Below are 12,749 nucleotides of genomic sequence, written 5' to 3' on the forward strand. Positions count from 1 at the left end.
AATCGGTTTAGAATACTTATTCCAGACCTTGGAAGTTTTCCGATAAACATCCAGCTGCCTCTACCAAAACGAAATCCGAAATGGAAAGGTAAAATGAAACCATTTTAGAGGGAAACATGGAGCTTACCTGGTGTCCCAGGAATGTAACCCAAAACGGAAAAGTAATGTGATAAGTTTTTCGAAGGGAAAATTTAGCTCTATTCCATCCATCAAAGCATTTATGTACACGGATACAGTGAAGTGATAAAGTAATGTGATACGATTCACAAAGGGAAATTTGAGCTCGATCCTAACCACCTGCACCTTCGCAAACGTAACCCAATACAGAAATGTAATCTGATAAACATATCTGAATTTGATTTATAAAAGTGAAAATGTAAACGGAATGGGAACGAGGAACATCCGTTCGACACCACCTCTTTTAAAACTTCGGCTCTGAAATTTATATTCAATGCACACAGCAGTGTAAAGACGGAAGAAAGAAAAGCTAGTCTTGCATATGTGATGCTCAGTGGGATATTATCGAAATTTAATTTAAAAAAGAAGTACTCAGCGTACTTTCTGCCGAACCATTTCGATTAGTGAACCGAATTTGCTCAGTAAATTTAGACAGCAATTCGCTCCACGCCCGTGTAAAAATTTCTTCCTATCTCTCCTAACACATTAGAAACGCAACACTTTGTATCGTTACAACTTATCACGAATCTGGCCGCCCTGTGCAGTACGGGTGTAGATTTAGGGTGTGTAAGTTTTAAGTTTTAAATAAGGCTAAGAAAGGCGTAAATTATGGATTTATCAAAAGGAAAATAATTATAATTCCAACAGGGTTAAAATGGGTTATACTCGCACACGGGCGAACCCGGGATAGGTTCAAGTGGGTAGGGGGTAAATGGTTACAAACAATGGCCTTCATATTATAGAGAGAAATACAGTGAACTTCAGAATAACATGCATGCAATCCTTTCGGCGTCAGTTGTTAACAATGATCTCCAGTTAAAAAGAATGAGCCCCTGCCCATTTGAGAGGTCGTCCATTGTCATAAAACTGTATTTTCCGCCTTGCTATTTTTTCCTGTGATTACACTTACTTTGGTTTGAGTTGCGATGTGAGTGAGTGAATTAAAAGCAAGCAAATTTATCATGTTCAATGGAATCGATCACGATGTTACACCCTTTTCCAATATGTTTGTGTTAGATGTTTGGAAATAATTAGTCACCTAATTTTTCACGATGGTAGAAAATAGGATAGAATGGGCTTGCATTGCTTTAACCTAAATTAATGGATATCAAAATTACTTACGGCAGTAATTCATTCAGTATTTAGGTGCCTGGTAGCCATTTCCTTGCACAAATTGAGTATAATACACGGGAAATAAAGTTTAGTTAGAACTATCGAATTCTGATAAAATTATCAAACTTTTGGGTTCATATGGCACATTGAAAAATTAAGTAATTATTACCAAACCAGTTTGATAAGTTCTATCAAACTGGTTTGGTAATTGTTACCGAAATGGCCACAGCAGTTCGATAAAAAGTATCAAATTCGAAAGGGTAATAAAACCGACGTAGCGTGCACATGTGGAAGATTTTCAACCCAGAAAACACTATACTGATTGAAAATAACAAAATTAGGAGTTTAACGTAAGATTTAGCAAAAGAAATAAAAATAAAGTGGAAAAATAACAATCCTGCATGAAGCATTAAACGTTGGCCCCCGCGTGGTAGCTACGGACTCTAACAACCAGTCTAAATCGGCTGCCATAATAAATACTCACTTAAATGGCGTAATATATAATTATTGTAAGTAATTAACCTTTGTTTTGAAATGTCAATAAGGTGTGACTACAGTTTCCCTTTGTATGCTTAAGAGGAATACTTGATGCATATAATTGCATTACGGAGTTACTCCATATGAATATCTAGTGCAGATGCGCAAGAAAACTTTATTTGCAGGCTTTATATATCGATATAGAGATGGCTTTAACGTGCTGGGTGACATCCTTAGCATGGATTGGGTCTAGTATCACGGCTTTTATCACATGTTATTAAACATGATCGCGAATGATTATACCTCAGGAGTCCCTCTAATTAAAGTTTTAATGTGTCGAAATACACAAACATCTCCTTACAGCTTTAATGTCCATGATAATACACAATTCAATCATTGTCTTTGATGCACCAGCTAACGGATAGCAATGCATTTTAAATCAGAAAAAAATAGAAGAATGAACGTAAACAAAATTAAAACATTATCGCCATCACAAATAATGAAAACAAAATCATATCTACCAACCTATCTTTCATGTAAGGCCTGTTTAAGAATCTTTCAACAGCAAATGTGTATTGGTATAAACATAGGAGGAACGACAGACCGTTCGATAGATTACGAAACACTTAGTAAATTCTATCAAACCAAATTTGCATAGCAATGTAGAGTTTGATAATTTTTACCAAACAAGAAATCACCTTCGTAAAATTAACCATAGCTTCGATAAAAGTTACCAAACTCAGAATCGTATTGAATTAAGTCAGTCATTTTTACCAAACTCTTCCGTACAATTGACCAAATTATGAAATATCAAAATGTTTGATCAAGAGCTAACGCTAGCGTTTGGTAAAATAAATCAAGTGCTTAGTAATTTGCATCAAAGTTTAAGTATATTTAACAAAAATACTCCCTATCACACCAGTTCGATAGTTTAATCAAATCTTTTTTTTTCGTGTAGTATTTAAAAGCAGATAAAGGATATAGGCACTTCTATCTATAAACAGACCTTCAGAGAACGCATAATTCCCACTCACTTGGTCGTTTTATTCTTACTTACTTCTTTTTAAGCCCATGATTTCACCTTGTAATTTACAAGGTAGTCACTGTTGACCTTGGGAACTTTATTCTGTAGTCGTCAACTGTATTTCGAATAACTATATATTAAAATTTTCCTTAGGGTTTATGCGTAGGTGTCTTTATTATATTTGAGTCACAGGTACATAATTTCAGTCAGTAAGATATGGGGGTCTACAAAGGGACTCTTTAGAAAGTACTCTGAAAATTTCAAGGCAAAAATTTAAAATTTTTATTTGTTTTATCCCATAAATAAAGTCAAAATACGACTGGGTAATAATTTTTGATGTCGGTTTTATTTTAACTCGAATAATCTAATCTAATCTATTCCATGTAACCTAAAAAAAAACTTGAAGATGAAGTTTAACAAGAATTTGAATTTTTTGTCTGTTTCTATAGTACCTGAGGGTGATTCTATAACAATCGAAGTACGTGTAGTATATGGTTAATATATTGAGGAAAATACGATATCTTCGTTTATCATTGTCACTGGTTATGTTCCACGACACCTCTCCCAAGAAAGTTGACTTTATTGGAATGCTTTGCCTACAGGAAATTGCTTTGAATACAAGGCATTTGGTAACAGGGCAAACTCGGGGCATATCGGAACGCTTAGCTCAAAGCTTCTACTCATTAATAATGGTACATTTTAGACCTAAGTATCATCAATAATTTTGGTTCCTACTGACATTATCTCCCCAGGGTTAAAATTTCATATCATTATTTCTGCACCCTCAATACTTACTTGCTTTCTCCTGCGTTTATTTCTCTCACAGCCCTCCTCACGAACTACGCGAGGTCTATATAAATCCTAACATGTCCATTCTTTCCTCGTTTCATCCGACAGGAGAATTCACCGATGCCGAGGCAGGATTGACCCCGGGAGAGAGGAGGCGGTCATCGCTCTAGAGGGCAGGCTGCCCCGCTAGGGCGGCCCTCGCTGCCGGCGCCTGTGGCCTTCCTCCCCTGCGGGCGAGGGAGCGACGGGTCCGCCGGGACTTCCTCCAACCCACGCCCACCTCGGGTGCGGCCAGTCTTCGGAGGCAGCGGCGGTGGATCGAGTGCGATGGGCCCCTGGTGGGAGGGTGCCAAGGCCGGCCTCTGGACGGCCGTCTTGTGCGCGGTCCTCGCGGCACCCATCACCATCGGTGAGTTCAACGCTCGTCGTAATTTCCAACTTGTAACGTTTTTTTATTTCCTCTCCATAATTCACAAATATTGTTAGAACACTTATAATAAGTTAAAAACTCGGGAGCAAAGACACATCCGCACGCCACAAATTTTATAATCCAACTTCTATACACTCCCTCCCACGCGTTAACAACAATGGGGTGCTCTCTTAAAATTAAAAAGGTAATATTATTTACATGTCTAGGTAAGTCAGTTAAATTTATTAACGTATGCGAAATATGACTTCATAATTCTCAATATTCTTGTTGCTAGAGAGCATCAAAGTTCGCAAAAATTGCTGAATTCTTCTGGGTTACAAGAACGCCCTGTGACGTCAGAATGCGAGTAAGCAGACTGGCTCCATGGCAATAACAAAACAGTAACGACGATAACAAACATCTAATGATTCATTGCTTTAAGGGTGTGTGAAAACAGTTGTGAATAGTTTAATAGTGTTACGGTGCATGTATTGCGCAATGGTTGACTCCGACGTCGAAAAGACGTATTCTGGGAACATTCTGAAGGTAGATTAATTTAGTAATTTTCTAATACTGTGGAAATCGCCGTAGATAAGGGTGATGAAAAAGTAATAAGCGCTATTTGTCAAGACTGTGCTGCATCTTCCGGCATGCATACATTCTTTAAACCTGTCCAATATTCAGGATAAATATTTCACATGACTGATAATGAAATTAACATATAAAAAAATAAATTGTACAGAGAGATACATAGGTATTTCTAAAACTGGGAAAAATAGTCTACTCTCTACTGGCACCACGTAAATGTATTGTTTACTGGACTCTGACGTTACGATCAGCCAACATGGCGATGGGTCGTTTGGAGCGCAAGATTCGAAGACTATTTTCAAATTCGAATTTGAAAATAGTCTTCGAATCTTTAAGAATAGTACGCAGGTTAGAGAAGAACTGCTTTCACTGTAATTTTCAGCACGAAGGATATTTTTTTATCACATATTCATCCATTTTCAGTGGAATTTCCGATTGCTCCATTCCCCTCTGCTGCTCATTATTGCCCCTTTCATTGTCCTTCTCCCATCAATCGTCACAGCCACATCCAACCCAAAACAAATGAAAAATAAGTGTTACAAACTTTGTCACAGTACATGCCAAATAAATTAAAAATAATAGGATGACCTACTCAGCACTTAATCGTTATACCTTTTCTGAAGCCTGCCGCGGGGTGACGCTACCCATTCATGTGAGGCTATAATGGACGGTTTCTGTCTAAATTTACGGAAGTATTAAAAAAATAGATATGGCACTTTTCCACAGGTTTATTTAGTGTACGACGCATTGCAACCGTTAGGTCCGTATCAAGTACAACGGTAATGGTAATTGTAAGAAATTGTACTTGATAATGACTTAGCGGCTGAAACGCGTCGTACTCTCAATAAACCTGTGGAAAAGTGCCATCTCTATTTTCTTTTAATACTTACAGGATGTCATTCCACTTCATTTCGCCTGCTTCTGTTACTTAAATTTACGGCATTTCGAAATATTTTGATTTCCAACAGAAGATAAATAAGGCCACGAAAGGCGTAAATTATTGATTTGTGAAATGGAAAATAATTTCCATTGCACCAGGGTTAAAATGGGTTATACTTACACAGTAGCAAATACAGGCTGAGTTCAAGGGGTTACAGGGGCACAGGGGTTAAAAGGGGGGGGAGTAAATGGTTACAAAAAATGGCCTTCACATTAGATAGAGAATTACAGTAAATCGTACTTCAAATAATAAAAGTAAAAGAATAGATGCATTAAAATATTACCAACGGAGATTATTTGTTCGGGGAAGTTAGGAAATTGTTCAGAATTTCGAGGCCTGTAAAAACACGGCAAGGTTGTCCCATTACTTTTTTTTCGAAGAATTACACCTTTAAAACATGCATTTATGCATATTTTTGTATATATTCCACAACTGAACCAAGTTACTATTTTTCTTGTGTAAATTGGATGTAAATTGACCCCCACTTACCCTTCCTGTACTCATGTAAACTGTTTACAATCGATGACCTTCACATCAGATAGAAAATCACAGTATAATTATTCCTCAATTAATGAAAGTTACAGAATGGATACATTAAAATATCACAAACGGAGATAATATGTGAATATACGGTTATCATTGAATGCTACAAGGTACTTGCATTAGCCTTGAACAAACTCTTAGCCTTCGCTCCGGAAAGTTTTTCCTTTTCTTGTATCTATATAGCCCGTAGGGTATCCAGGGACTAAAAAAGACCTCAAGCCATTTATCACAAAGACATTACTAAATTCCTTTGCAGTCCCATGTTTTGAGGGTCATTTCTATTATACTCCATGCAATGCAAATATCACAGTATCTTCGCATTGCTCCCTACTGCCATCTGACATCCAGTTTCAAAAAAGTGAAACTAAAAATGATGAAAGCTCAAGGAACGTGGTGGGGCTGGAAAATCCTCACCCTTTAGGACCCTGACTGTATGCACCACGATCTTCGACGCGACGCAATATAGATGGCGCAGGGGATGAGGCGAGACACCTCATGTGGCGAACGAATAAAATTCGACGTTGCGAACGCGGAATTACTGCGAACTAACGTAATTATACGGAGTCTCCCGCTGCACATAGGATTGGTGCAAATCAACTCACTTGTCCACTGCTGCCCAAAAACGTTTGCGGGGAAAGCAAATGCCGTGCTACAAATGAAAGGCCTCTAAAGTTCGTGAAAGGATGTTGAAGTTATTTCGGGTTTCCTACCGGATGAGGTTCTCCATCTCTGCCGACGTTTCGATGGCCGTGTTACGATGGACGACATGATCATCGAAACGTCGGCAGAGATGGAGAACCTCATCCGGTTGGAAACCCGAAACAACTTCAACATTATCATACGCCGGGAAAACCTCGGATCTATCTTCGGGAAAGGAGTTTGCCGAGTAGCTTCCTTTGATTCCGTGGATTTCGTGGCGATCGGTAGCTTTTGGCACGCTTGGCTTGGAAAAGTTGTGGACCACAGTCTACAGTCTCGAGGGACCTCTCATCTGAGTATTCAGGTGCCTAAATTTGAATGTGTAAGGGTAGTATTATAATATCTCCATTTTTTTACTTAACGAAAATCTCTGCATTTCCTCAATACCTAAATCATTTTCATGTTTTAATCTATTTCTCCATTGCCTTTATTTTGCTTCGTGAACAACTATAGACGCCGAGAAATTTTTTAATATGCCTATTTTATTTCCTACCTTGAATTCTGTTACCTGCTCTGCACAACGATGTTACTCTCCCAAAATGCTGATTTTGAACCCTGGAAAATTGCTTATTTGATAATTAAGCTTAAGCTCATTTGCTATGATAAGTAGTTATGAACGAAGGAAATAAATGTTAATCGTTAGCCTCTCAAGTTTGGATTGTCCCAGGATTAACTTACATATTAATCCTGAATAAAAAAAATGCTTCTAATGTTCTCATTCTTAACTTCTAATAGTAATTTAATTGAATTTCTCGTATTTGTTTACTTTTTCGGATTCTTATAAGCTGTTTCGCTGAAGCAGTGAAGTGTTGGTGCCATTTGTGGTGTGGGAATTTCCTTTACAGCACCTAACCTCCTAACAACTTCTCCCCTAAAAGGCTGAGCATAAACACGCACGCGTTGGCTGCGTAGTTCCTAATCGACTGCTTTGTCACACAAGAGGTCTCTTTATCGCAATCTCCCAGTTGAGCGAATCCACGGCGCGCGTCAGCCACTTTCTGATTAGATGGGTTTTCGCAGCGGACTCCTGTGCGAGTCAAATTCTCGGCGATATTGCGCTTCTTGATGGCGAAGCCCAAAGCTCACCGCGGGGGGATTGAAACTGTTTGAGTCCCTGGACTGTGGCGGCAGTGTTCCCTTGCGTAAACAGAACCTTGCATGTGCGCTCGCGATTGTGGTGATATTCGAAATTATCTCTCTGTCTCTCTTCAGATAAGTGGAAGAGCTTCTGCTCAGCTCGCAGCCTGGATCTGGTCGATTCCGCCCGCTTATGCCTCGAATCTAACCGCCCTTGGCTGAGTGCTACGTGTCCATGCGTACAAATTGGTCCTAACAATCGAATGTTTTCGCGGTCGACTACTCAGAGTGGATCCAGAGCTCTCTTCCCCGCAGGCGTTCAGGGTTGAGTTACCCTTCAGGCAGCTGCTTTTGTGGGAAACCTGAATGACCTTCGGCGTTTCGAACTCTGTTTGCTTGCTGTTTTTACATATTTTTGACGATCCTATTCACTACTATTTTCAAGTCACTACCACCTTTTAATGTTTAGATGTAAGATAACTTATTTTCCTACGATTGATATTAGGGATGGACGGATCCAGGATTTATTTCGGATCCGGATTCGGTTCGGATCCTTAATTTTCGGAGCCGGATCTTTCGGATCGTATATTTAAGGATCCAAATGCATTTTCAAATTCCTGCCATAAAAACGAAGTAATTATTCAACTTTATTCTGGGTACATGCAATCAAAGGAATGCTTTTAAGATTTTCATTCACATTTTAATATTTTTATAAATTAAAAATCATTTTTATGGGGTTTCAAGTTGTTTTTTTTTTTAAAACATCTTTACAAGCTCAGGACCTAATCTATTACGCTTGGGTTTGGAAATAAAAATAGGAAAAATCTTCGGATAAACCACTGACCAGTGGCATAGCGAAAGGGGAAAGTCCGGGGGGTCCGGACTCCCCGAAATATAAAAACACAATGACTTTCCTTCATAAAAGGAAACAAAATAATGAAAAATCATGGATTTACAATAGATTTCTTTGAAAAATTAAGTTTTTTTTTTCGATTATGAAGGTTGATAAAATTAGTATGAAACCCTCTACTTTTTACCCTGTTGTTTATAAATTTTCCCCCCTGGTTTAGGACCCCCCGTTACGAAATTCCTGGCTACCCGCCATCGACTGAATTCAAATTTTCCTCACGCACGTTTCCTCCGAATTTCGTCACTTTCCCATCGCATACCGACTTGTGTTTCATCCGAAAATGCTTCAGTATGATGAGGGGGATATAGCACTTTCGTTGCATTCACTGAGGCTATTATTTAAAATTTCGGATCCAGATCCGATGTCTTCCGCGACTTCGGATCCGATGTATCCAATGAAGGTCAATATCCGCGGATATTTGGATCCGAGATATCCGATCCGACCATCCCTAATTGATATTAACTTTCTACCCTAATTCGATGCTTCGTTGTCTGTCCATGTCACTGCTTCGAAGGAAAAACTGAAAGATCTTACACGTTTCGAACTCTCTTCGTGTAGACATTAGTTTGCTCTTTGACATATTTTTAATATTTCTGTTCGCTACCTTTTTTGAGGGACTGCATTCTTTTGATTTTTTAGATCAAATAATTAAATTTCATCTGATGGCTATCAATTCATTCTTCAATTTGATTACTGCGAATGCCGAACCGCTAATTCATGCTCTGGAAACATATTCTCATAGTTGGGTAAATTGTTCTCGGGATTCCCATCGGGTTAATTCTATCATAACGGCCAACGTTTCAAGCTCCGTCTCGGCGCTCTTCATCAGGGCTGAATGGTGATTTTATTCTCTTAGTTGCTGTGAATTACTAGGGCAATTTTACCTATGTTTACGGTGTTAAATGTTGGGCCCTTTGATACCAAAAGGTGAATTCTATTCCAGCGCTAACGTTGCGCTTGGCGGTAAATGTGGTTTACAGTTAGCTCTAAGGTTTCCTTGGCGTTTCTCCATACGAGTCTCGGCTTTCGGGCGTTCCTCCGCGTTGAGTTGTCGATAAGTGACCACAGGTTCTCCAGCCATCCTGCTGGCGTCGCCAGGTAAGAAGAAATGTGAATGTAAGTAATGTAGTGGTTTATTACAAGTTGAATTTCACCGCCGTTCAAGCGGCAGGTTTGAAATAAACCACAAATTCTCTTGGGTAATGCAAGCTTAGTTTGTTCAGTGTCTCATGCCAGAAAAGAGTTATACTATAAGAGATTTTATATATCGGTCACTCTGAGTTAAATGTACTCCCAGTGCATTACCATTCAACAAGTACGAATTGCTTCACTAAGTATATGTTGCACCATAATTTATTAATAGGTTTATCTGAATTTACTGCCTGCTTACTTATCTTTACATTTGATTATGGTGAAGATATGAAAAACAAAACAAATGATTTACGGTAGACAAAATTTATGGTAAGAAAAAATAAAATAAATAATTTTGGATTAATTCATGTAAGGTGATGGTAGTCCCAACAATGCTGTGTGTGTCACAATAAATGAATTGATTGAATTGAGGAAGTGAAACCGGAACAAGCCGGAAGTCAAGCTAGAAAGAAGAAAAAACCCATTGGTTGACCACGATTAATCTGATAAGCCAAGGCTGACATTGAATTGATTGAATGAATTGATTTTCGAATAAATAAACTTTTTTGGAGAGCAATATGGAGCTATTGCGGTAAATCGAGTTGTGATATGCCAATTACGAGTGAAATTATCTGACAAGAAGGGTGATATTGTACGACATGCGGTAAGCGATTTATGGTTTAATCGTGGTAACTTGTACCTACTGGTGACGAATTTCCATCCTGGTCCGTTATAAAATATGAATAATTGCGTAATTTTGATTTCGGCGTTGGACGGTAGCTCATTGGATATGCAATTTCATTTGTAAATGAGCGGGTAAGGTGGGTTATTATCTTATTCTATGAAAGCAAAGTATACGCGTGGTACTTTGCGACCGTATAAATATGTTCTGTTCACTTTGTTTTAGTCAAACGTTTCATTACAATAGTAAAAATTAGATTTCAAATAAAACTTTTAAATTACAGGGTTAATTTAGAATTCAATAATTATACTGTGCAAAAGCGAAAAAATCTTTATCACCAAAGTAAATATTCTTGATTTATTTTCGAAAAAGGTACTTGAAAACATCGGATCGCCCACACTTAAGGAGCAAATGTATATTTTGCTAATAAACTTATCTAATACCTTGTTACGCTGTTCCTAAATGGCAGTCTTGCAATGAAGCAGAGTATAAATTTAAAACAGCGACATATGGACATACTCAAAAAATCGACTAATACAGGGAATATGGTACCTTTACTGTGGGTAGTAACGCATTCCGTCCCATAGTCCGTAGCATAGTCCCCACATTTTACTCAATGGGGCAATTCTGTGAGCTAACGTACACGGAGGTGCAAAAAAAAACCTGGTGCTTTAAAATTTTACATTTTGAACGAAATTCATTGATCTCTCCTGGGCTTTAAAAAAGGACTTAAAATTAAAACAGCTTCAATTTCTTGTTGCATGGATAAAGTGTAATCAGGCTGTAACATTCTAAATTTCTAATGTTGGCCAGCTTTTTTCAATTCTAGCCAACTGTGCGACGCAAAGAGGGACTCAGAAGTATAAGCCACGAAATGTATCTTTAGCGACGTCTTTTTCAACGCAAAGCATGGATTTAAATGAGATATCGAAATTGGAGAGTAGCTCAGCCCAAATTGAGGTTCGAATTGGATATTCTGTGGAGGGAGTGAACGGCGGGATGTCCTCATTGGCTGCGATTAGTATCCTGCTCCACACTCATCCCTTTTCATATCTCTCAATTCAAACCGTTTATATGTCTCCCTTGTTCTTCCGCCAAACCCCTAACCACACACTATCACTTTTCTTACGCCCTGTGGCGCCATAATCAAGGGCACTGCATAGAGGAGGCCCTATTCCATCCCTTAATGGGCTGATTTCTGTTGTCACTTCGGTCTCATTTAATTCGTTTTTCAAAAATTTCCGCGGCCCGGTGATAATTTTTGTTAACTTTAGGAATAGGTAGCATGTAAAAGTTATAAAATTGATATATAACGTCACCATGTGTATAAATTTCGGTTAATTACCATAATTATACCTTATTACCCCGTGAAACTCGGATCCATTTGCTCATCAGCTACACAAGTGGGGAATTTTATGAACGCGTTCAAATTCGCGGTGGGTTACAACACATTTAGAGGACGACTTGAGGATCTTCTTTTGCAATATTCGTGGCCATAATAATCCCTATTACCGGGCGGGCTCGGGTTCAAATCCCGGCAGTGGCAGAGAATTTTCGGAGACTGCCCGATCCCTGCTTGAGTGTTGTGTGGAGGACATTTACAAGTTCAACACTCCGTCCGTCGGATGGGACGTTAAGCCGTGGTCCCCTTGGCGCCTTTCGTTACGAGCGCGCTAATGCCGACGCCGGGTTCCTCTCCAATAATCCGTAATAGCTGTAATCCACATAAAAACACCAACATGCAATACGCTACGTGTTCGTAGTCATCGAAAAAAAGACCATAAGAGATGCACGTGAGAGCAGGCGGTGTGAGCTCTCACTGATCACGCTTTGCTTCCATGCAAGTTTACGTCAACCATGCAAAAAAATACAAAATATTTGAGTGGATAAATATCCATGCAGGTGCATCAATGCTAGGATAGATACAATATGGTCTTTGTATTTTTTTTTACATATTTCTGATGCAAAGTGGGACAATTATTACGCATTTTAATAATTATTTTAGTGTGCATGATTGAGCACATTCAAGGCAGACAACGTACATTGCAATTTCTTGTGTTGGTCTCCGGGTAGTTCAATTAGAAGTCAACTTGAGAGTGGACGATGATGAAACGTTGCCTTGCTAAAGGTTTCTTACCTGATGGTGAGCGGGGGATAATTTCATCTAACATTATTGCGTTTCCATATTTC

The 12,749-nt window shown here is 38.8% G+C and overlaps 1 protein-coding gene across 8 annotated transcripts in view; it reads left to right on the forward strand.

The window, feature by feature from the left end:
- Positions 1–12,749, forward strand: part of LOC124165227 (lachesin-like) — an 878,935-nt gene that overhangs the window by 429,301 nt on the left and 436,885 nt on the right. For all 8 annotated transcript variants that reach the window (XM_046542522.1, XM_046542529.1, XM_046542528.1 and 5 more), the window contains one exon: positions 3,689–3,989. In XM_046542522.1, the coding sequence (XP_046398478.1) occupies positions 3,908–3,989 (82 nt within the window). In that variant the 5' untranslated portion in view covers positions 3,689–3,907. The remainder of the gene's footprint in view (positions 1–3,688; positions 3,990–12,749) is intronic.

This window comes from Ischnura elegans, chromosome 9 (genome assembly GCF_921293095.1).
Source record: "Ischnura elegans chromosome 9, ioIscEleg1.1, whole genome shotgun sequence".
Classification (NCBI taxonomy): domain Eukaryota; kingdom Metazoa; phylum Arthropoda; class Insecta; order Odonata; family Coenagrionidae; genus Ischnura; species Ischnura elegans.